This window comes from Mustelus asterias, chromosome 12, assembly GCF_964213995.1.
Source record: "Mustelus asterias chromosome 12, sMusAst1.hap1.1, whole genome shotgun sequence".
NCBI classification, from domain to species: domain Eukaryota; kingdom Metazoa; phylum Chordata; class Chondrichthyes; order Carcharhiniformes; family Triakidae; genus Mustelus; species Mustelus asterias.
In genome coordinates, this window is record NC_135812.1 from 33,072,377 (window position 1) to 33,096,440 (window position 24,064).

At 42.9% G+C, this 24,064-nt stretch overlaps 1 protein-coding gene across 1 annotated transcript in view; it reads right to left on the reverse strand.

Annotated features, from left to right (window-relative positions):
* The window catches only part of tyw1 (tRNA-yW synthesizing protein 1 homolog (S. cerevisiae)), a 152,030-nt gene that overhangs the window by 116,183 nt on the left and 11,783 nt on the right, over positions 1-24,064 (reverse strand). Inside the window, exons 6-8 of the mRNA XM_078225004.1 lie at positions 23,351-23,632; positions 18,485-18,604; positions 11,398-11,524 (exon numbers count right to left, since the gene is read on the reverse strand). Of these exons, the coding sequence (XP_078081130.1) occupies positions 11,398-11,524; positions 18,485-18,604; positions 23,351-23,632 (529 nt within the window). The remainder of the gene's footprint in view (positions 1-11,397; positions 11,525-18,484; positions 18,605-23,350; positions 23,633-24,064) is intronic.

Here is a 24,064-nt window from a genome sequence, read left to right on the forward strand (position 1 = left end):
ACCACCCTCTGTCTTCGATCAGACAGCCAGTTACCTATCCAATCAGCCAACTTTCCCTCTATCCCACACCTCCTCACTTTCATCATAAGCCGACCATGGGGGACCTTATCAAACGCCTTACTAAAATCCATGTATATGACATCAACTGCCCTACCTTCATCAACACACTTAGTTACCTCCTCAAAAAATTCTATCAAATTTGTGAGGCACGACTTGCCCTTCACGAATCCGTGCTGACTATCCCGGATTAATCCGCATCTTTCTAAATGGTCGTAAATCCCATCTCTAAGGACCTTTTCCATCAATTTACCAACCACCGAAGTAAGATTAACTGGTCTATAATTACCAGGGTCATTTCTATTCCCTTTCTTAAACAGAGGAACAACATTCGCCATTCTCCAGTCCTCTGGCACCATCCCCGTGGACAGCGAGGACCCAAAGATCAAAGCGAAAGGCTCTGCAATCTCATCCCTTGCCTCCCAAAGAATCCTAGGATACATTTCATCAGGCCCAGGGGACTTATCGACCTTCAGTTTATTCAAAACTGCCAGGACATCCTCCCTCCGAACATTTATTTCCTCCAGCCTATTAGCCTGTAACACCTTCTCTTCCTCAAAAACATGGCCCCTCTCCTTGGTGAACACTGAAGAAAAGTATTCATTCATCACCTCGCCTATCTTTACTGACTCCATACACAAGTTCCCACTACTGTCCTTGACCGGCCCTAACCTCACCCTGGTCATTCTTTTATTCCTCACATAAGAGTAGAAAGCCTTGGGGTTTTCCTTGATCCGACCCGCCAAGGACTTCTCGTGTCCCCTCCTCGCTCTCCTAAGCCCCTTTTTCAGCTCATTCCTTGCTAACTTGTTACCCTCAATCGAGCCATCTGAACCTTGTTTCCTCATCCCTACATAAGCTTCCCTCTTCCTTTTGACAAGACATTCCACCTCTTTCGTGAACCATGGTTCCCTCACTCGGCCATTTCCTCCCTGCCTGACAGGGACATACCTATCAAGGACATCCAGTATTTGTTCCTTGAAAAAGTTCCACTTTTCATTAGTTCCTTTCTCTGACAGTTTCTGTTCCCAACTTATGCCCCCTAATTCTTGCCTAATCGCATCATAATTACCTCTCCCCCAATTGTAAACCTTGCCCTGCCGTACGGCCCTATCCCTCTCCATTGCAATAACAAAAGACACCGAATTGTGGTCACTATCTCCAAAGTGCTCTCCCACAACCAAATCTAACACTTGGCCCGGTTCATTTCCCAGTACCAAATCCAATGTGGCCTCACCTCTTGTCGGCCTATCCACATATTGTGTCAGGAAACCCTCCTGCACACACTGCACAAAAACTGCCCCATCCGAACTATTTGACCTACAAAGGTTCCAATCAATATTTGGAAAGTTAAAGTTCCCCATGACAACTACCCTGTGACCCCCACACATATCCATAATCTGCTCAGCAATTTCTTCCTCCACATCTCTATTACTATTTGGGGGCCTATAGTAAACTCCTAACAACGTGACCGCTCCTTTCCTAATTCTAACCTCAGCCCATATTACCTCAGTGTGCAGATCCCCCTCGAAGTGCCTTTCCGCAGCCGTTAAACTATCTTTGATTAACAATGCCACTCCTCCACCTCTTTTACCAGCTTCCCTACACTTAGTGAAACATCTATGCCCCGGAACGTCCAACAACCATTCCTGTCCTTGTTCTACCCACGTCTCCGTAATGGCCACAACATCGTAGTCCCAAGTATCAATCCACGCCCCAAGTTCATCTACCTTGTTCCGGATGCTCCTTGCATTGAAGTAGACACACTTCAACCCACCTTCCTGTCTACCGGTACCCACCCTTGACCCTGATACCTTCCCCAATACCTCACCACACTCACTGACTTCTGGACTACAACTCCCTTTCCCACTCTTCTGACAAATTAGTTTAAACCCCCCTGAAGAGCCGTAACAAATTTCCCTCCGAGGATATTGGTGCCCCTCTGGTTCAGCTGCACCCCATCCTGTTTGTACAGGTCCCACCTTCCCCAGAATGTGTTCCAATTATCCACGTATCTGAAGCCCTCCCTCCTACACCATCCCTGCAACCACATGTTTAACTGCACTCTCTCCCTGTTCCTCAACTCGCTATCACGTGGCACCGGCAACGTACCAGAGATGACCACATGTTTTGTCTTGGCTCTCAGCTTCCAGCCCAGCTCCAGAAATTCCTGCTTTAAATCCCCGTCCCTTCTTACCTATGTCATTGGTACCAATGTGTACCACGACTTGTGACTGTTTCCCCTCCCCCTTCAGAATCCGGAAAACACGGTCTGAGACGTCACGGACCTTGGCATCTGGTAGGCAACATACCATCCGTGAGTCTTTTTTGCTGCCACAGAACCTCCTATCTATCCCTCTAAATAACGAATCCCCAATAACGATTGCCCTCCCGCTCTGCCCCTTACCCTCCCGAGCCACAGAGACGGACACAGTGCTGGAGATCCTCTCACTGCGGCTCACCACTGGTATGTCATCCCCCTCAACCGTATCCAAAGCGGAATACTTGTTGCTAAGGGGAACGACCACCAGGGATCCCTGCACGGACTGTTTCCTCCCAGCCCCTCTCACCATCACCCATCTGTTTTCATTCCTTGGAGTAACTGTATTCCTAAAGCTTCTGTCTATGGCCACCTCTGCGTCCCTAATGATCCTAAGTTCATCCAACTCCAGCTCCAGTTCCCTAACACGGTTTTGGAGGAGCTGCAGATGGGTGCACTTCCCACAGGTGTAATCAGCAGGGACACTGTCGTCGTCCCTCACCTCAAACATAGTGCAAGAGGAACATAGCACTGCCTGCACACCCATCCCCTCTAGATACCTTGCTAGTACCAGGTAGAAAGTGCAGAAATGAATTAAACTCACCCCTGCTCGCCCTTTCTGCCTAAGCCCTGTGAGCCAAAGCCTTATAGCTCACACTCTGCTTCCCACACACTCCACTGCCCGCTCCCGACGCTGCCCGCTGTATACTGCAGCCTACCTTTTATACTTCACGCGCTTAAAAAACTCTTCCCAGACTCCTTAGCAGCCCACTTCCAGTTTTCACTTTAAACTTAAAATACTGCTGCAAAAGTAAAGGCCAAAATAAAACACACACTAGCTGACTAATTAAATAAATAAACAATTCAATTAATCTCTCACCAGCACTGCTGCCTCCAATCACTCCCTCTCAGCTTGCTCCAGTGGAACAAATCCAACTATCGATCCAGCTATTGTCACCGCCCACCCCACACTTGAACCGACGACCCATTTACAAACTCATCCATACTCATTCCTTAAAAGACTTGAGACCTTCAAAAATATACCTGAATATGGCAGCTACTGTAGTAGATGATGATGGTGTGGTGTAATGACGACTCTCCTAAGCTTTTGTTTACAGCTTAATTACTAATGTCACAAGTAGGCTTACATTAACACTGCAATGAAGTTACTGTGAAAATCCCCTCATCGCCACACTCCAGTACCTGTTCGGGGACACGGAGGGAAATTTAGCATGGCCAATGCACCTAACCAGCACGCCTTTTGGACTGTGGGAGGGAACCAGAGCATCCAGAGGAAACCCATGCAGACACGGGGAGAACGTGTAAACGCCACAGAGACTGTGACCCAAGCTGGGGATCGAACTCGAGTCCCTGGAGCCGAGAGGCAGCAGTGCTAACCACTGTGCCACCGTGGAGCTACCCTGGAGCACCTGTGTTGCCTGCGACTGCTTCAGCCAAGATCAGAAGATCCCAGAAAAAAATAGGTAGTATCGTTAGGTCGGAAAAAGATTGACAGGTGGCAGCAGCATGCTGAGCATTGCTGCTTCTTGCAAATGGAATATTATACACATGTTCCTAGCAAAGAATGGCTTCAAAGATCACAACCTTGATACTTAGATTAGAAACTCTAAAATTTTAAAACACTTTTAAAAATTCAGAAAATCTACAAAGAATGATGAACCACAAGACTTCATTGTCAATTGTTACCTGGTTATATGTGCCACAGGTCAAAGGCATTCTACAGTTTGACAGCAGATTTGATTAAGACATCATACATGCAGGAAAGCTACGATTTCATGGGGAAGTTACTGTACTAATATAGGAGGTGTGTTCTAAAGTATACTAAAGCTATTCCATGGTTAACTAAAGTAGCCATGATGTGGAGATGCCAGCGTTGGACTGGGGTGGGCACAGTAAGACGTCTCACAACACCAGGTTAAAGTCCTACAAGTTTATTTGGAATCACGCGCTTTCGGAGCACTGCTCCTTCATCAGTTGAGTGGTGTTCACCTGGTAAGTGGCTTCACCTGGTGTTGTGAGACTTCTTACTGTAAGTAAAGTAGTATGAGGTACTAGATTTGTATTGTAACGCTGCATTGCAGCAGCTGCAAAACAAAGAAAAGTTCAATATAATTCTATTGGTATATTAATATTTAAAGTAACGCCACTAAATAGGTTCAAGTTTTACAACTCAACTAAGGCAGGACCACCTATCTCAACATCTTTTGCCCATTAATCAGATCATAATCCAACTCTATTAACTTAATTCAGGATTTGTTTTTATCCTTTTCAAATCTCACTCTGCTCTGTCCTAATACTTTTCAGCTGCTATTTTCTTACTTTCCTTTGTACTCAAATGGAAAATCTGATATGCGTAATACCATGGCAATTATATTGCAGCACTGTTACAAATCCGATTAAGTTCTGTAAGTGAGTGGAGTCTGTCCATAGCAGGGATTCCCAAACTGCGAGTCGCGGCCCCAATGAGGGTCGCCAGATGAGGTTTTGGGATCCTAAGCTCCTCGGCAGTAATGGCGGCCACGTTACTCGAGCTGAGTTTTGACAGCTGCAAGGCCACTTTAAATGTTCAGGTGGGATCTTACAACCTCACTCCAGCGAGACCGGAAATTCCATTGTCCGCCCCTCGTCTGCTCTGATTCCGTGATGGGCGAGGCGGTAGATTTCACCTGGTTGTGTTTTTTTCTGCCCTTGAGCATAGTTTTATCATCTGCTCTCCGAGGCCTGATCTCTGCCATATCCACTATCTGTTAAAATGTGCTTCTTTGCTTATTTGCCCCAAGGCCAACCTGACATTTTTAATCCCCTCCTCACACTCACCCCAATCAACCACTCACAACCCCGCTCCCTCCCCCATGCACTCAAAAACTCTCAAATGCTCCCCTGTCCCCTCCTTTTCACTCTGAGCTCACACAAGTCTGAGACATTAAAATGAGGTCACATAGGGAAAACATTTGTTAAGTACTGGTCTATAGGCATGGATTTCCTATCTGTACTGCTCATGTTCGTACAACTTCTCACTACTTGTATCAGCACCTATCATACTCTTGCCACTGAAATAGACTTTATTTCTCAATTACCTTGCAGTGTTTTGTCACACGCATAAACAAGGCAAATCTGTCCATGTAGTGTGCACAATATTCTTAACTGTTTCAGTTATCTCCTGTAACCTGCTGCATGGGCACCAATGAAAACCAAATCAATCTGTGACCATACTTCAGACAAAAAAATAGCTTAAAAACTGCATTCAACAAGAATCATACTCTGGAACAATTAAGAGAGCCTTCCGTGTTATGACAGAGTTTTAAATAACAAGTTAAAAACAATAAGGAAGGCTGAGGTGGCAACAACATTTTAAAAATAAATCCCAATCCTGAATGACAATAATAAATGCACAAAACTCTCCAAATACTAGACATGACTAAACAATGAAACAGAAATGTTTTTGGCATTGGTACTGGTTGACTCACGGCTAGGCCGGGGAGGTCCATGAAGCTCACTGCCAGGGATCAATGATAAGGCTGCTACTGTTAGACATAAATCCAAAATTTGCTGACAAAGGATCTGCAAAGGCTTTGGCACCAGCCACAATTTACTGTAAATGGTATTGCAACTTCAGGGAAGGAGGAGTCTTCTTGCATCCAAAGGATGTTGTCCGAGTTGCGCCACTCCCCACCATTTATTTTGTGAAAATGGCACCTTCCTGTCTGGGTCAACAGTTAAATTCATAGAATGCCATGAAGTTGCTGTACTTGCATGGTAAGTATGAATTAACCTACTACAGACAGGTTAGTCTCTTTTTTTTATTCTTCCATGGGATGTGGGCGTCACTGGCAAGGCCAGCATTTGTTCTGCATCCCTAATAATACTTAATAAGATAGTAAGCCACCTATTTGAATTGTTGTAATTCATCAGGTGCAGGTAAACCCACAGTGCTGTTAGGAAGGGACCTCCAGGATTTCAAACAACAGTGAAGGAACAGTTTATTAAAGTTTATTTATTAGTCACAAGGAAGGCTCACATTAACACTGAAATGAAGTTACTGTGAAATTCCCCTGGTGATATATTTTCAATAAGAAGTCTCACAACACCAGGTTAAAGTCCAACAGGTTTATTTGCTACCAAATAAACCTGTTGGACTTTAACCTGGTGTTGTGAGACTTCTTACGGTGTTCACCCCAGTCCAACGCCGACATCTCCACATCATAATATATTTTCAAGTCAGGACGTTGTGTGGCTTGGACACGAACCTGTGTTCCCCATTGTCTGTTGCCCTTCTAGGTGTCAGAGGTTACAGGTTTGGGAAGGGCTGTCGAAGGAGCCTTGGTCAGTTGCTGCTGTGCACAATATAGATGGTACACATTGCTGCCACTTTGTGTCAGGAAGGACTGAATGTTTATACTGATGGATGGGGTGTCGATCAGGTGGGCTGCTTTGTTCTAGATGGTGTTGAACTTCTTGAGCGCTGCTGGAGCCGCACTGATTCAGGCAAGCGGAGATCATTCCATCACACCACTGACTTGCACCTTGTAAATGATGGACAGGCTTTGACAAGACATAAGGTGAGCTACTTGCCACAGAATTCTCAGCATCTGACCTGTACTTGTAACCACAATATTTCTATGTTGCAGGATGCAGATGGTGAGGGATTGAGCAATGGTAATGCCATTGAATGTCAAGGCCAGATGTTAGATTTAGATTCTCCTTTGTTGAAGGTGGTCATTGCCTGGCACTTGTGTACCTGAATGTTACTTGCCACTTATCAGCTTCAGCTTGAATGTTGTCCAGGCCCTGCAATATATGGACACAAACTATTCCAATATTCAGGGAGTTGCAAATGGTACTGAATATTGTGCAGTCAGCAACAATGGAGGGATACAAAAGAATGGTCTAGTTTGGACCAGGGAGTGGCGCGGGCTTGGAGGGCCGAAGGGCCTGTTCCTGCGCTGTATTGTTCTTTGTTCTTATCCCCCACTTCTGACATAAGAACATAAGAAATAGGAGCAGGAGTAGGCCATCTAGCCCATCGAGCCTGCCCCGCCATTCAATAAGATCATGGCTGATCTGAAGTGGATCAGTTCCACTTATCCACCTGATCCCTATAACCCCTAATTCCCTTACCGATCAGGAATCCATCTATCCATGATTTAAGCATATTCAACGAGGTAGCCTCCACCACTTCAGTGGGCAGAGAATTCCAGAGATTCACCACCCTCTGAGAGAAGAAGTTCCTCCTCAACTCTGTCCTAAACTGACCCCCCTTTATTTTGAGGCTGTGCCCTCTAGTTCTAGCTTTCCTTTCTAAGTGGAAAGAATCTCTCCACCTCTACCCTATCCAGCCCCTTCATTATCTTATAGGTCTCTATAAGATCCCCCCTCAGCCTTCTAAATTCCAATGAGTACAAACCCAATCTGCTCAGTCTCTCCTCATAATCAACACCCCTCATCTCTGGTATCAACCTGTGACCTTATGATGGCGGCAAGGTCATTGATGAACCAGTTAAAGATGGTTGGGCCTAGGCCACTACCCTGAGTAACTCCTGAGTAACTCCTGTCCTGAGACAGAGGTGAGTGGCCTCCAACACCACAATCAACTTCTTTTGTGCTAGGTATGATTCCAACCAGCACAGAGTTTTCCTCCTGATTGCCAGTGACTTCAATTTTGCTATGGCTCTTGGTTTGATCCAGTTAAATTCTGCCTTTACATTTAGGGCAGTCACTCTCACCTCGCATCTTGATTTCACAGATCTTTTGTTGATGTTTGGACCAAGGCTACAATGAAGTCAGGGGCCGAATGGTCCACGTGATCCCAAACTGAGTGAAGAGGTTATTGCTGTGTAAGTGTCGCCTAACAGCATTATCGATGATATTTTTCATATTTGTTGATGATCAAGCGTAGATGTAGACTAAAGGGGCAGTAATTGGCCAGCTTGAATTTGTCTTGGTTTTTTTGGGACAGGATGTATCTTGGCAACTTTCCACATTGTCAGGTTGATTTCAGTGTTGCTGCCACACCGGAACAGCTCAACTAGGTTAGTTCAGGAGCACAAGTCTTCAGTACTCCCCTGCTAGTATATTGTCAGGGTCCATAACCTTTTCAGTATATGGGGGTGGCACAGTGGTTAGCACTGCTGCCTCACAGCGCCAGGGACCCGTGTTCAATTCCAGCCTTGGGTGATTGCCTGTGTGGAGTTTGCATGTTCTCCCCATGTCTGCCTGGGTTACCTCCAGGTGCTCTTGTTTCCCCCCCTCAGTCTGAAAGATGTCCAGTTTTGGTGCATTGGCCATGCTAAATTGCCCCTTAGTGTCCAAAGATGTGTAGGTTAGGTGGATTAGCCAGCAGATTCCTCATATTAGGGGAATGACTCATGAGGAAATGTCGGTGTGATTTAGGTTTAACAACCCAACATGGTTCAAGAATTGATGTTATGAAGCTTTACAAGGTAGCAAATACCTTGCAGTGAAGTTACTGTGAAATTCCCCTAGTGATATATTTTCAAGTCAGGACGTTGAGTGGCTTGGACACAAACCTGCAGGTGGTTGTGTTCCCCATTGTCTGCTGCCCTGATTAACAAACGTTAATCTGAGTATCATTTTAATTTGAATAGTGGACATAGCACAAGAGGATACAGATTGAGACCTGTGAAAGGACTGATTGAAATCCTTCTTAAAATATTAATCATTCTCTGCATGAAGTGGATATTTCGGCAGACTGGTCAAAAACAACACAATTGTTTAAAAAAAGCAATCAGGTTCAGCAACGGGGGAGAAGGGAGGAAGTGTCAAAAGAGCCTTCCTTATCCCCAAGTATCGTGTGACCTAGACAATGTATGAGAAATGACAGAATAATGGCAGATGACATTCAATATAGAAATAAGCACAATATCTTAACATTGGAAGAAAAACTGGGAACATACAGAATGAGTGATGTGAGGTAAAAAGCTGAAAAACACCTGAGAGTGACCATTTGCAGTCACTGTAGAGCAGCAAACAAACAAAGCAGAACGTGAAGCTACCCTGACAAATCAAAAGACTGAGGTCTGAGACACTCATGCTAAAGCTGTTCAGAGTTCTGGTCAGGTTCAGGCCACACCTTCAATACTGCTTCACCTTTGTTCATCTCAACACATGGGAAACATTCAGGCCCTTGATGAGTTGCAGAGGTTCAACTGGCCTCAGAGGACTGGGCATGCAAAAAAACTAAGACTCTTTGGACGGGATTTTGCAGCCTCGCTCGGGCGAGATCGTAAAATCTCGCCCGAGGCCAATGGAGATTTCCATTCTGGGAACCTCCCGGGTGGGCAAGGTAGTAGAGTTTCGGCCTTCATCTTGGAAATAAAATAAGTTGGCATCTTAAAGAAGAAATTAAGGTTAATGAGTAGAAAGAATCATGAGCATTAATTCATAGTCAAACCACAACTGAAGTAAAAGGAATATGGGCCCAAATTGCTAAAAGGCAAGTTCACAGTGATCAACAAGGGCAGTTTAAGCAAAATCTATGGAATAATTCAAGAGACATCTATGCAGTGATGGGAGATTTATAGATTTCAATAGATGATCTCATTGTCTGTGAACAGGTCTATGAACATACTCTATGATTTAGTAAAATCATACAAGGAATGAATAATTAAATCAACAATTTACAAACTGTGGGTTACAACCCTGATAGGGGCCACAGAGATCACACTGGGGTTGAACATTCTCCTTCCTTTTGAGGCAGCAATGGTGACTGTGGAGAGAGGGGACTGTCACGTCTGAGGGTACTGAATGGACAGCCTTGGACCGCTGGATTAATTCCAGCAAACAGCAAGGGGTGGACGGTGAGTTCAACGTACTCTTTCTTTATCAGAAAGTACTTTTAGGAGTGGGTATAACACAATTGTTTATATACGGAGGGCTTGGCTGAAAGCTGCATATGTACATAAAACAATATTTTTACCAAGTACTTTTGAAAAACAGATTTTATATGATCTATTATATGTTGACCTATAGTACAAACTTTCTGAATTATATACTGAATGTAAATATGCTGCTTTACCGCTCTGTTGTTTTTGCTGGCATCTGGGGGGGTCACGTGAACTTTCACACTTTAAAATGAGATCACATTGGAAAATAGTTTGGGAAGCAAGGAGTTAAATGAAATTATACATGAGGTTATTGGTCTAATAAAGTTATGCAAAGGTTTAGTAAACTGTAAAATTCTGGAAACAAATACCAACGCTAGCCTGTCAGATTAGTGTTGGAGAGTTGGGAACAGGAAGCTCAATTTTAGCAAGTCAGTTGATTAACTGTGATCTGATGACACCAAATAGTCTTTCACTGTTGGGCACACACTTAATTTGCATGAGATGCAATCTTAAAACTCAACAGCTTTGTAGCTAGTTACCGAAAGGTCACACTGCTCAAGGCTGAGGTTTTTTTTTAAACTTAATGAGACAACACTTTATACAGGTTAATTTATACTCAGCTACATAATTAGAGACAAAATGGTATAACTTCAATGAGTCTTGTGGGATTTTAAACTTTATTCTATAATTTAAACACAAGAGATAAAGGATAATGATCTGTTTTGTATTATAGGGGAAAAAAAGATTTGGGAAAGAGAGGCGGAAAGGTGGAAATAAGAGACATGGAGCTAAATATGAGGAAAGGCACATGTGGTCTCGTTTTGTTTTGTATTAAACAGTAATCCAGGGACCCACGGCAATGCTCTGGAGACCCAGGTCCGAAACCCACCACTGCAGATGACGAAATTTGAATTGAATAAAGACCTTGAGTTAAAAGTCTAGTGATGACCACGAAACCAATTGTCGATTGTTGTAAAAACCCATCTGGTTCACCAATGTCCCTTTAGGGAAGGAAATGTGCCATTCTTACCTGGTTTGGCCTACACATGACTCTTAACTGCCCCTTCAAGGGCAATTAGGGATGGGCAATAAATGCTGGCCCAGCCAGTGAAGTTTACGTTCCATGAACGAATAAAAGAAAAACTGACTTTCCCAATGTGGAAAATCAGAAACACAATTTCAGGTCAGACAGATGTAACCTTTCAACAATCATACCTTGTTTTGTGAGTGCAGTCCTGAGTGCTGGAGTAATCATTTCTCTTGGTTCTGCTATTTCATTGTTTCCAATGGCATGCTTTGATGCTTTTAGTTTCACAGATTTTTTGGCCGCTTTTCTTTCCTCCTATAAGGAAAGGAAACAGAATTAAGCATTAGCACAGGTTACAGCGTGACGATTCTATCATACCAACATTGTACGCTCGAGTATTTTGCAATTTGGAGACTTGAAAAGAGGAATGCATTTTTAAAAAATAAATACAACACAGATAAAGAGTTTTTTTTTTATAGTATTGACGGCTTGCTGATCAGAGCTCTGCTGGCTCGACCATGTGGTTCACATGGAGGGTTCTAGCAAAACAAAACTACAGCCAGCTGAGCATGGGAACCTGCATCTTCGAGCATCCCAAACTTAGAAACAAAGATTTTGAAACCAATCTCAGGGCTTGCAAGTTAGACCCCACCACATGGGATGAACAACTCTGGACAGATCCAAATGGAATCCAAAGAAGTCTCTGTCAACAAATAATCTCAACATTTCAGTGGGGAGGAGGTAGCGTAGTAGAATTGTCACTGGACTAGTAATTCAGAGACCCAGGGCAATGCTCTGTTGACCCGGGTGCGAATCCCACCACGGCAGATGGTGAAATGTGAATTCAATAAGAATCTGGAATCAGAAGTCTACTGATGACCATGAAATCATTGTCGATTGCTGTACAAATCCTTCTGGTTCACTAATGTCCTTTAGGGAAGGAGATCTGCCACCCTGACTTGGTCTGGTCCATATGATCCAAGCAAGACACTCGGTTGAAAGACATTTAAAATGTTGGCCCAGCTAGCAATGTCCACATCCCATGAATTAAAAATAACAGAGTCAGGTTCCCACAGATCAAGCAAGGTCTCCATAAAGCCAGTACTTTCACCCTCCCTTCTGACAACAACTTCACATCTAATGTCCACAACTGAATCTGCATGTCAAGATTTGGTTTAACAGCACACATGAAACATCTGGTGTCCTTGCTGAATACACATCCAAAGTTACAAGTGACTTCATCACCATTGAGTTTTCCAGATGTAACAACATCTGACCATGAGGGAAGGTTACTGACTGGCTTGTTTTCTCTCCAAATTCCAACAAAGTTGGTGAATTCCTATGGGTTGGGCTTCAACTTAAAAATGATTTGCAAGCAAGGTGGTTTCTGTACCAGTGAGAACAAATTCATTGCCGAAATCAAAATGCATCATTCCACTTTCCTCCATCTTTTAAAGGTGGAACTTTAATAGAAAGGAACCAGGTAAGAATCTAGCTACTGTACAAGGTGGCATAGAACTGGCAGAATGGACCATGACAGTGATGTGAATTTACCATTTAAATACAAGTGTGTGACATTATCAGAATCTTTTAAACTGGTGGGTATTCTGTGGCATTGTTCACAGTAATCAGCTAACATTCTCTTGGATATGGAACTACATAATGGCCCAGCGACTGTTCCACTGTTAAGAAACAATGCCCCTTTATAGTCAAATGGTTTAGCTGCTGTTGAACTCTGACATCATTCAGTGTTTAATGTTTGTCAGGTAACATCATCATCCTTTTATTGCACAAAGCGATTGATGAGATCAGTGAATCATAAAATCCCTACAGAGCAGAAGGAGGCCATTCGGCCCATCGTATCTGCACTGACAACAATCCCACCCAGACCCTATCCCCGTAACTCCAAGTATTTACCTTGCTAGTCCCCCTAACACTAAGGGACAATTTAGCATGGCCAATCGACCTAACCTGTACATCTTTGGAGTGTGGAAGAAAATCAGAGCACCCAGAGGAAACCCACACAGATACAGGAAGAATGTGCAAACTCAGCACACAGACAGTGGCGCTGTGAGGCAGCAGTGCTAACCACTGTGCCACCATGACACCCACACTTAGAACTTAAGAGACATTGCTCTGCCAATTAATGAATTTTCAATTTGCTTGGAGATGTAGTAAATTCCAGATCACTACATTTGTCCTTATGGCCCAAAAATTATTTTCTTCCAAATTTAAATTTAAACAATGGGATATTACCCCCTTTTGTTACTGTCTTCAGTTCAGCACATATAAAGCTAACAGGTGTATTACAAATGAGATGAAAACCTACTCAAAATTGTCACCCAGTTTGTTTCCCAAGCATTTTCAAAAAACACAGGAAAAAAAATCTGACTTTTCAATGAATTATATATTGCTTATCACAGATAAATAAAGTTGGCAGGCAACAGATATTGAGCACAATTCTCCTGTTGACACCAGTGAGAAACTCAGTGTGTTTCGTACTGACATTGGCAGTGCTCAACAAGCCCCATTCAGCCTATTCGAATGTTAAAAATATAGTCCCATGTTACTGTTAAAAGGTAGTTAGCAGACTTGGGGGAAGGTGTGGTGCAAGGGTTAATGGGATATGATAATATATGACGTAGATGATGATGCACCACTGACACTAGTCAGCTTGCATTAGACTCTTGAGGGAGATGCTGGAATCATGCCGAGTGCAACAAGCCTACTCTATAACCGGTTAGGGCCGTTCTAATAAACAATTGTTCAGCATATACCAGAGTACGTTGGCCATCTCTCTGAGAACTAAGTCCAATGCCTAGAATATGAGATAGAAGAACACATCTCACAACAGTACCCTCCAATTTTGTTTCGGAATGTATGGCCATTTTGCTTCATTGTGCAGCTGTATTAAATTTTTTTGCAATGCCTGCGCATGCAGTGACATGGAATCATAGAATCATACGGTGCAGAAGAGGCCTTTCAGCCCTTGGGTCTGCACCAATATGCGAGAAACACTGGACCTCCCACCTAATCTCATTTACCAGCACTTGGCCCATGGCACGTCATAACATTCAAGGCTAAGTGATCATCCAGGCACTTTTTAAAAGGATGTGAGGCAACTCGCCTCTACCACCCTCCCAGGCAGTGCATTCCAGACCGTCACCACCCTCTGAGTAAAAAGATTTTTCCTCACATTCTCCCCCCCCCCCCCCCGCCAAACCTCCTGCCCCTCACCTTGAACCCATCTCCCCTCATGACTGACCCTTCAACTAAGGGGAACAGCTGCTCCTCATCCACTCTGTCCATGCCCCTCATGATCTTCTCTCGAGTCTACCCTCTGCTCCAACAAAAACAACCTATCCAACCTCTCAAATGTTCCATCCCAGGCAGCATCCTGGTAAATCTCTTCTGCACCCCCTCCATATCCTTTCCATAATGTGGCAACCAGAACTGCACACAGTGCTCTAGCTGTGGCCTCACCAAAGTTCTATACAGCTCCAACATGATGTTGGAAGGATATATTGGCCTTGGAGGGAGTGCAGAGAAGGTTCACCAGGTTGATACCAGAGATGAGGGGTGTTGATTATGAGGAGAGACTGAGCAGATTGGGTATGTATTCGTTGGAATTTAGAAGGCTGAGGGGGGATCTTATAGAGACCTATAAGATAATGAAGAGGCTGGATAGGGTAGAGATGGAGAGATTCTTTACACTTAGAAAGAAACTAGAACTAGAGGGCACAGCCTCAAAATAAAGGGGGGGGTCCGTTTAGGACAGAGTTGAGGAGGAACTTCTTCTCTCAGAGGGTGGTGAATCTCTGGAATTCTCTGCCCACTGAAGTGGTAGAGGCTACCTTGTTGAATATGTTTAAATCACAGACAGATCGATTCCTGATCGGTAAGGGAATTAGGGGTTATAGGGATCAGGCGGGTAAGTGGAACTGATCCACTTCAGATCAGCCATGATCTTATTGAATGGCGGGGCAGGCTCGAGGGTCTAGATGGCCTACTCCTGCTCCTATTTCTTATGTTCTTATGTTCTTATGATGTATCTGCTTTTGTAATCTATGCCGTGATTGATAAAGGCAAGTATCTCATATGCCTTTTTCACCACCCTACTAACATGCCATAAAGAGACAGACTTTTGCATGGCCTGCAGGGGGAATTTCAGGTTGCTGCACAGTTGTGCATCTTAGAGGGAACATTGATCCAAGGTCGGACCAAAGCCCATAACAAGAAAAACATTGGTTTGGGATAACGGTGGAGTGGAATGGGATGTTGTCAGCAGGAAGGGAGAAACCCAGGGCCCATAAAGGCAGCTGAGGTGAGAGCAGAGACTCAATAAACACAAAACAAATAAAAAGGATAGTAAAACTTTTACTTCCTTCCTAAATTTGCACTTCAAAACTTCAAGGGCCAAAGGAGCAGCAGCGCCATCTTGTGTCAGGAGAAAACGAGCTGCGAGACAGGAGTTTGCAGGAATAACAGCACCACTTAGTGTCCCAAGAGAGTATTGACTTGACATTACATCAGAAAAATCTAAATCTCAAATCAGCAATCCATTTATTAAAACTACACAGAGAACTTTAGCAGCATTTGATGAACTGGGAATTTATCTATAACTTTCTGAATTTATAAAACATGGAAGCATGCTCCAGTGGAAGGAACAGGCAGAAACTTTTAATTAAAATATTCAGACATGACAAGCTCATGATGCTGGGTGGATATCAGTGTATTTATTAGAATAGTACCTTCATTCATAGCAGGCTTACAAAATTCAGCAGGGTGTAACTCAACACAGTCACTGAGCGACCAATGATTTAAAATTTAACATCCAAGAAAGACAACACAAGGTAAACAGACCACTGTTCATATTTGACAAGTGACATGGTCTTCTACCTCAGTGACACAAATCTGGTTCCCTAACTATCTCTCTGTCAACACTATGAATTTGTTGCTACAGTAAGAAGTCTCACAACACCAGGTTAAAGTCCAACAGGTTTATTTGGTGTCAAGAGCTTTCGGAGCACTGCTCCTTCATCAGGTGATGAAGGTCACACACCTGATGAAGGAGCAGTGCTCCGAAAGCTCGTGACATCAAATGAACCTGTTGGACTTTAACCTGGTGTTGTGAGACTTCTTACCGTGTCCACTTCAGTCTAACGCTGGCATCTCCACCTCATAATCTATTCCTAGGATTTGATTCAGATTTTTTTCCAGACAGACTCTCAATATAATTCTGTTATTTTGTTTCAAACACACCCCAGAAAAATGTTTACAGAATTTATTAAACAAGCTACTAAGTTTTCTCTCGCTCTGAAGCTAAAAATATATCATTCGCTGATTTAATTCATTTGTCGGTCTTAATAGTCGTTATTTTTGCACCAGGAGCATCAAGTTTGGTATTTACATTTTGTATGATTTTGGGAAAGACCAGAGGAGAATAAAAATCTTAAAAGCAGCAAAAATTTTTCATTAAGCCTAAAATGCTCAAATATTTCATTGCACTGATAAAATGCAAACATCTTTCAGCTTTTCTTTTGAAAGGTACAAGAAAGAAATAGAGAGGGGTAAGATTCTTAGAAAAATAAAATAAGAGGATCTGTAAACAAAGTAATAGATGTAGAGAAAGAAACTAGTCACCAGACAATGTTAGTAGAAGATAGTTAGATAGTAGATGAACAGATAGGTTTATTAAATGACCCATCGGACTAAAACATTAAAGCAGAAAAATAAACTTTCCGATTAAGAAACCAAATAGATTCTTCACAGCAGTTTTCACAAAGGACAACTATGGAAACATCCCAGATGTTCTAAATGAGGCTGAATGACCCATAACATATGGAAGTGGATCAAAATTGCCATGCAGACATTAAAAGGATTAAATATCTGCAATGCTTTTGCAGCAGATAACGTGCATTCTAAAATCCTCCAGGGCACCATAAACCCTGGAGAAATATCTGAGGGTTAGAAGATTGCAAACGCAGTTCCAACGTTCAAAGCAGGAGAATGTTTTGAACCTAGCAACCATAGGCCAGTCAATTTAAAGTCCAGAGCATAAATGCTTGACTATCTTCTACAATCCTCTAAAAGTGAATATTTGAAGAGAGCACAGCTATCAAGAACAATAAATCATAGCTGACAGGCCTATTGAAATTCCTTGAGAGAATAATCAAGGTATTGGAGAAAAATAGCAGAGTAAATCTAGTTTATCTGGATTTTCTGACAAGGGCTGTTAAGATCTATAGAATGGCTGATAAATTGCTTCCACAAATTCAGATTAAAGGGTGGTAAGTGCTTTGTCTCAGCACAAGGTAACCAGTGTTGTTACACAGGAATCTGTTCTGGGACCCACTGCTATTACAATGGCCCAGACTTTACCATAAAAATAATCAATGATCATTGCTACTAAAATGTAAATCAGATAGAATTTTCACCATGAATGTGCAATTAACCGTGAAATTAAAGAGTTGCTCCGAGTTGCTCTGCTCTTCCAGAAGCTTTTTATTTGACTCAGCATCCGAACAAATGGAACAACTTAAAGTTGCAATACTTACATGATAAAAACCCACTCAGCATGCTAGACACAGTTAGGACTTGTCCATTCCAGTGGAAGTGAATTTTTAACAGCATGATAAGTCTTAACTAATCAAGGAGAAAGTCTCCATCTCTAACCTCCCAATATCTTCCCTGTAGAGCAGGAAAGTTGAGAGGGAAAGGCGGACTTCAAAAAAAAACTATGCATGACCAGCTATTAGCCAGAGCTCAGCAACCATTCACAGTCTCCAAGAAGCTCATCATAATCGGCAGGCTGCGAGTTACACCTCAACTCGCAGATTAGCACTGGAAATTCTCTTAGAATGGCAGCATCAAAGACAAAGGTTACAAGCAGGTAACCTAACAGGTCCCTGCACACACATTTAAAACAGGGAAGTCCATAGGAATAACTTCTTGGCACTTTCAGTGGCAAAGCTCAAGATAAGGCCATTGCAAAGCTCATCTTTGATAGTTCCCTTAACTTGTTTTTTTTCCCCCGGACATTAATTATCTCATTCACCAATAACTGGACTTCAAAAAACAATGAAAAATCAAACCAGGTACTTCTCACCACAGACGGAGTATATAATGTAAACATTAAGGCAATCTCCAATTTGTCCTGAATGCAGTTCATTAAATCCAGTCTTCCTGAACTTGAGTTTAGTTTCATGCCAGAGGTCGGAGGGCAGCCTTGGTTAATTGCATCATTACCTATCACGATGACAAATGGGCCCATACCTTTGCTTGTTTCATATTGTTCATAACGTTGCCCAGGTCCTCTACATCAATGAGAGACGCAGCTTCAGTTTCATCTTCCAATCCAGATTCTTCTTCACTTGTTGTCTCAAACAGTTCTTCCTGGAGAGAAGAATAAAACAAGAGAATCAACCCGAGTTAAGCACCAATCATATATACTAACAAACAAATCAGTTGTGACTGACAAATATCCACATGCCTCACCTCATCTACAGCAATGTTCAATAAAATCTCATTTCAGGTATTTCAGTTTATGAGAGGATGATACTGTGGTTTTTGTATTAAAATTGGAAGTAACTATGCATCCGTAGTTGGGAAGATGCTAGAGTCCATTATTAAAGAGGAAATAACAGAGCACCTGAATAAGAATGGTTCGATCAAGCAGACGCAGCATGGATTCACGAAGGGAAAGTCTTGTTTGACGAATCTACTGGACTTTTATGAAGATGTCACTAGTGCGGTTGACAGAGGGGAACCGGTGGATGTGGTGTTTTTAGATTTCCAGAAGGCGTTCGATAAGGTGCCTCACAAAAGGTTGCTGCAGAAGATTGGGGTACACGGAGTTAGGGGTAAGGTGTTGGCGTGGATTGGGGATTGGCTATCTAACAGGAAGCAGAGAGTTGGGATAAATGGGTGCTTTTCTGGTTGGCAGTTGGTGACCAGTGGCGTGCCGCAGGGATCGGTGCTGGGGCCTCAATTGTTTACCATTTACATAGATGATCTGGAGGAGGGGACTGAATCTAGGGTATTCAAGTTTGCTGATGACACGAAGGTGAGTGGGAAAGCGAATTGCGTGGAGGACGCGGAAAGTCTGCAGAGAGATTTGGATAGGCTGAGCGAGTGGGCGAGGATCTGGCAGATGGAATATAACGTTAGCAAATGTGAGGTTATCCACTTTGGAAGAAATAATAGTAAATTGGAATATTATTTAAATGGAGAAAAATTACATCGTGCGACTGTGCAGAGGGACCTGGGGGTCCTTGTGCACGAATCGCAAAAACTCAGTCTGCAGGTGCAGCAGGTGATCAAGAAGGCGAATGGAATGTTGGCCTTTATCGCGAGGGGGATAGAATATAAAAGCAGGGAGGTCTTGCTGCAACTGTACAAGGCACTGGTGAGGCCGCAACTGGAGTACTGTGTGCAGTTTTGGTCCCCTTATTTGCGAAAGGATATATTGGCCTTGGAGGGAGTGCAGAGAAGGTTCACCAGGTTGATACCGGAGATATGGGGTGTAGCTTATGAGGAGAGATTAAACAGATTGGGTCTGTACTCGTTGGAGTTTAGAAGGATGAGGGGTGATCTTATAGAGACATATAAGATAATGAAGGGGCTGGATAGGGTAGAGGTGGAGAGATTCTTTCCACTTAGAAGGGAAACCAGAACTAGAGGGCACAGCCTTAAAATAAGGGGGGGCCGGTTCAGAACAGAGTTGAGGGGGAACTTTTTCTCTCAGAGGGTAGTGAATCTCTGGAATTCTCTGCCCATTGAAGTGGTGGAGGCTTCCTCGTTGAATATGTTTAAATCACGGGTAGATAGTTTTCTGATCGATAAGGGAATTAGGGGATATGGGGAGCAGGCGGGTAAGTGGAACTGATTCGCTTCAGATCAGCCATGATCTTGTTGAATGGCGGGGCAGGCTCGAAGGGCCAGATGGCCTACTCCTGCTCCTATTTCTTATGTTCTTATGTTCTTATTTGATTAGGACGGAACTGGTGCTGAAGTCACAGATGAGGGTTTCCATGTCAAAACTACTGGTAAATATATGGTGGAGGTAATATATCAGAGTGAAGAAATAAATCAAGACACTCACTACACGGAGAATTTATGCAATGGAAGGAATTGACTAAACATCACACAAAAACACAAGAGAGCTGCTAATTTAAAATTGATAACACAATGTAAATGCAGTTATCATGTTATGCCTTAATGTGTTCCATATAATTAACTGAGGAGTGCTGACTAATGCAATTAGCTGAATTTTATCAGACCTGAAGAATAGTGGAAAAATAAGGTTAAGGAAATGCTCACCTCTAACCAACTTTTCAATCCTGAAAGCTGACACTGAAGTTGGAAATCAAAATGAAACATTTTTAAAAATTCATTTGCAGGGTGATGCTAGTTCAACCTAATTTTTATCAGGCTACCAAAAGGGAATTGAACAATGCTCCACATATGAGCAAGTTTCATGTCAGCTACAACTCTCACCAACTTTTACAGATGCACCATAGAAAGCATTCTTTCTGCTTGTATCACAGCTTGGTATGGCTCCTGCTCTGCCCAAGACCACAAGGAACTACAAAAGGTCGTGAATGTAGCCCAGTCCATCACGCAAACCAGCCTCCCATCCATTCACTCTGTCTACACGTCCCGCTGCCTCGGCAAAGCAGCCAGCATAATTCAGGACCCCACGCACTTTGGACATTCTCTCTTCCACCTTCTTTTATTGAGAAAAAGATACAAAAGTCTGAGGTCACGTACCAACCGACTCAAGAAACAGCTTCTTCCCTGCTACCATCAGACTTTTGAATGGACCTATAAGTTGATCTTTCTCTACAACCTAGCTATGACTGTAAGACTATATTCTGCACTCTCTCCTTTCCTTCTCTATGAACGGTATGCTTTGTCTGTATAGTGCGCAAGAAACAATACTTTTCACTGTATATTAATATGTCTGACAATAATAAATCAAATCAAAATCAAGTTTGAAAGCAAAAAACGGCAACAGGCCACAGAAGGATGAAATACAGCAATAATCAACAATGCAATGCCAAAGCATTACGCCCAGCAGCATTGGAAACCAAACTCTCATCGAGGAAAGGATGATGGAGTGGGGCATATCCAAATGCAGTATCAGAGACTGCATTTACTGCCACTTTTTTGAGGAAGAGGTGCAATTTGAAATATCATACAAGAAACTGTCCGGATACCGATGTATGTTCATATAAATGGACAAAGGAGATTGACTTTCAATTATGGATACAAAATATACCAGCAACTAAACTTATATTAGGTAAAGTTTTGCGGTCTGGACAAAGGAAATACGCCCAGTAAATGGGGCAAAGTTATTTCTTGCTGTCAGGGAACCAGAGTTTGCTAGGAAACATTATAAAAGCTGGGCTTGTTTGATAGGCTAAGAAGTAATAATTGGATTGGTGGGTCTGAGTTGTAGTAACAGAGTCATCTGTATACTTCACACTCTGTCCCTTCATCTAAGTTAGTAATAAAGATTGTAAATAGCCATGGCTCGAAAACAGATCATTGCAGTCTCCCACTCAACCTTCAGCCTGCTAACCTCAACTCATTTATTCCTACTCTCAGTCAAAAATTGTGCACTGTCCTATTCCAGGTCAATAGTTCAAATCTGGGGATTGGGAACTTTTGATTTCCAGGGCTATAAGGTTAGCACTGCCCCACTGCGGGTGGCTTGCAGATGGTCTAGGTCATTTTTATATGTCAGACAGAAAGCTAGGGTCCAGGGACTGCCCCTACTTTCAGCAACGAATAAGGTCAGTCTCTCAGGGTTACAGGTGAGAGAGAAAACATAGTATGTTTGTAATTTGGAGGAAAATGTAACTGGTTTGATTAGTAAGTTTGCGGACAACACAAAGGTTGGTGGATTTGCGGACAGTGATGAGGATCGTCAGAGGATACAGCAGGTTATGGATCGGTTGGAGACTTGGGCGGAGAGATGGCAGATGGAGTTTAATCCGGACAATTTGCATTTTGGAAGGTCTAATAAAGATAGGAAATATACAGTAAATGGCAGAACCCTTAAGAGTATTGATAGGCAAAGGGATATGGGTGTACAGGGACACAGGTCACTGAAAGTAGCAACGCAGGTGGAGAAGGCAGTCAAGAAGGCATACGGCATGCTTGCCTTCATCAGCTGGGGTATTGAGTTCAAAAATTGAAGTCATGTTGCAGCTTTATAGAACCTTAATTAGGCTGCACTTGGAACATAGTGTTCAATTCTGGTCGCCACATTACCAAAGATGTGGAGGCTTTGGGGAGGGTACAGAAAAGATTTACCAGGATGTTGCCTGGTATGGAGGGCATTAGCTATGAGGAGAGGTTAGAGAAATTTGGTTTGTTCTCACTGGAACAATGGAGGTTGAGGGGGGCGACCTGATAGAAGTCTACAAGATTACGAGGGGCATTGACAGAATGGATAGTCAGAAGCTTTTTCCAAGGGTGGAAGAGTCAATTACTAAGGGGCACAGGTTTAAGGTGTGAGGGGCAAGGTTTAAAGGAGATGTACGAGGCAAGTTTTTTTTTACACAGAAAGTGATGGGTGCCTGGAACTCGCTGCCAGGGGAGATAGTGGAAGCTGATATGATAGTGACTTTTAAGGGGAGTCTTGACAAATACATGAATAGGATGGGAATGGAGGGATATGGTTCCTGGAGCCGTAGGAGGTTTTAGTTCAGTCAGGCAGCATGGTCGGTACAGGCTTGGAGGGCCGAAGGGCCTGTCTCTGTGCTGTAATTTTCTTTGTTCTTTGGAGTTTTAGCTAGTGGTCTTCTATATCGCAAGCTGATCACAGAAACCATGGGACAGTTTGATGAAGGTCACCTTTCCCACATTTGTGGCGGGAGCGAGCGAGAAGTTGTGAAGTTGTCTTAAACAACCACAAGTTACATTAAAATGATCAGACTTTAAAGAACTCAAGTTACCAAAACCCAATTTAGGCATTTTGCAGTGAGCAGAAAGTGAGAAAAACAATCTGTGATTAGTGATGCGAGCTGGTGCCATCCTCTTAAAAAAAATGATGCAAGAGAAAGCTGTGAAGTGAGCATTTATTACAATTCTGTATGTTTGCTAGAGTAGCTTTAATGTGGTCCAAGTTACCTCTTCACTACTGTAATCTTTAATCTCTTCTGGCACTTCATCATTCTGACTGGATTCCTCCTCATGGGACTTGCATTTCCCCTTTTTGCAGTTGCCAGTACACTCTTTCTTTTCCTCTTTGTAGAGTGCTTGTAGTCTGCTCAAGAACGTGGTTTGCCATTCACTAAAGTCAGCCTCAATGCTGCCATGTTTGCTTTTTACCACATTGCAATCGCCCTCCCCACGGGTCATAATACGACTGGCACTCAACATCCACAGCCACATGTCAATATTTTTACCAACCTATAAAAGGACAAGAACTGTACGGTTAAAGCTATCAGTTATTTCACTACTCACAGTAAAGCCGTCAAGATGAAATGCAGCATCAATCAATCTTTGCAATAAAAATAAAAAGCAATGTTTAGTTACATGGGTAACCGTGAAAAAGAAAGAACTGTTAGGTTAGTAAACAGTACGTGTGACTCGAAAGGGTTGTTTCACCCCAGCCACTGGAATATGCATTGTTCAGTGATCAATGGAGCTTAAATGTAAATATATCATTTTTTTTCTCATTTTTCAGGATGTGGCTACTACTGGTGAGGCTGGTATTTATTGCCCATCCCTAGTTACTCTTCTTGAATCACTTTGTGCAGTTTGACACAACTGAGTGACTTGTTAAGGGGATGGTTAAGTGTCAACCACATATGGGACTGGAGTCACATGGAAACCAGTCAG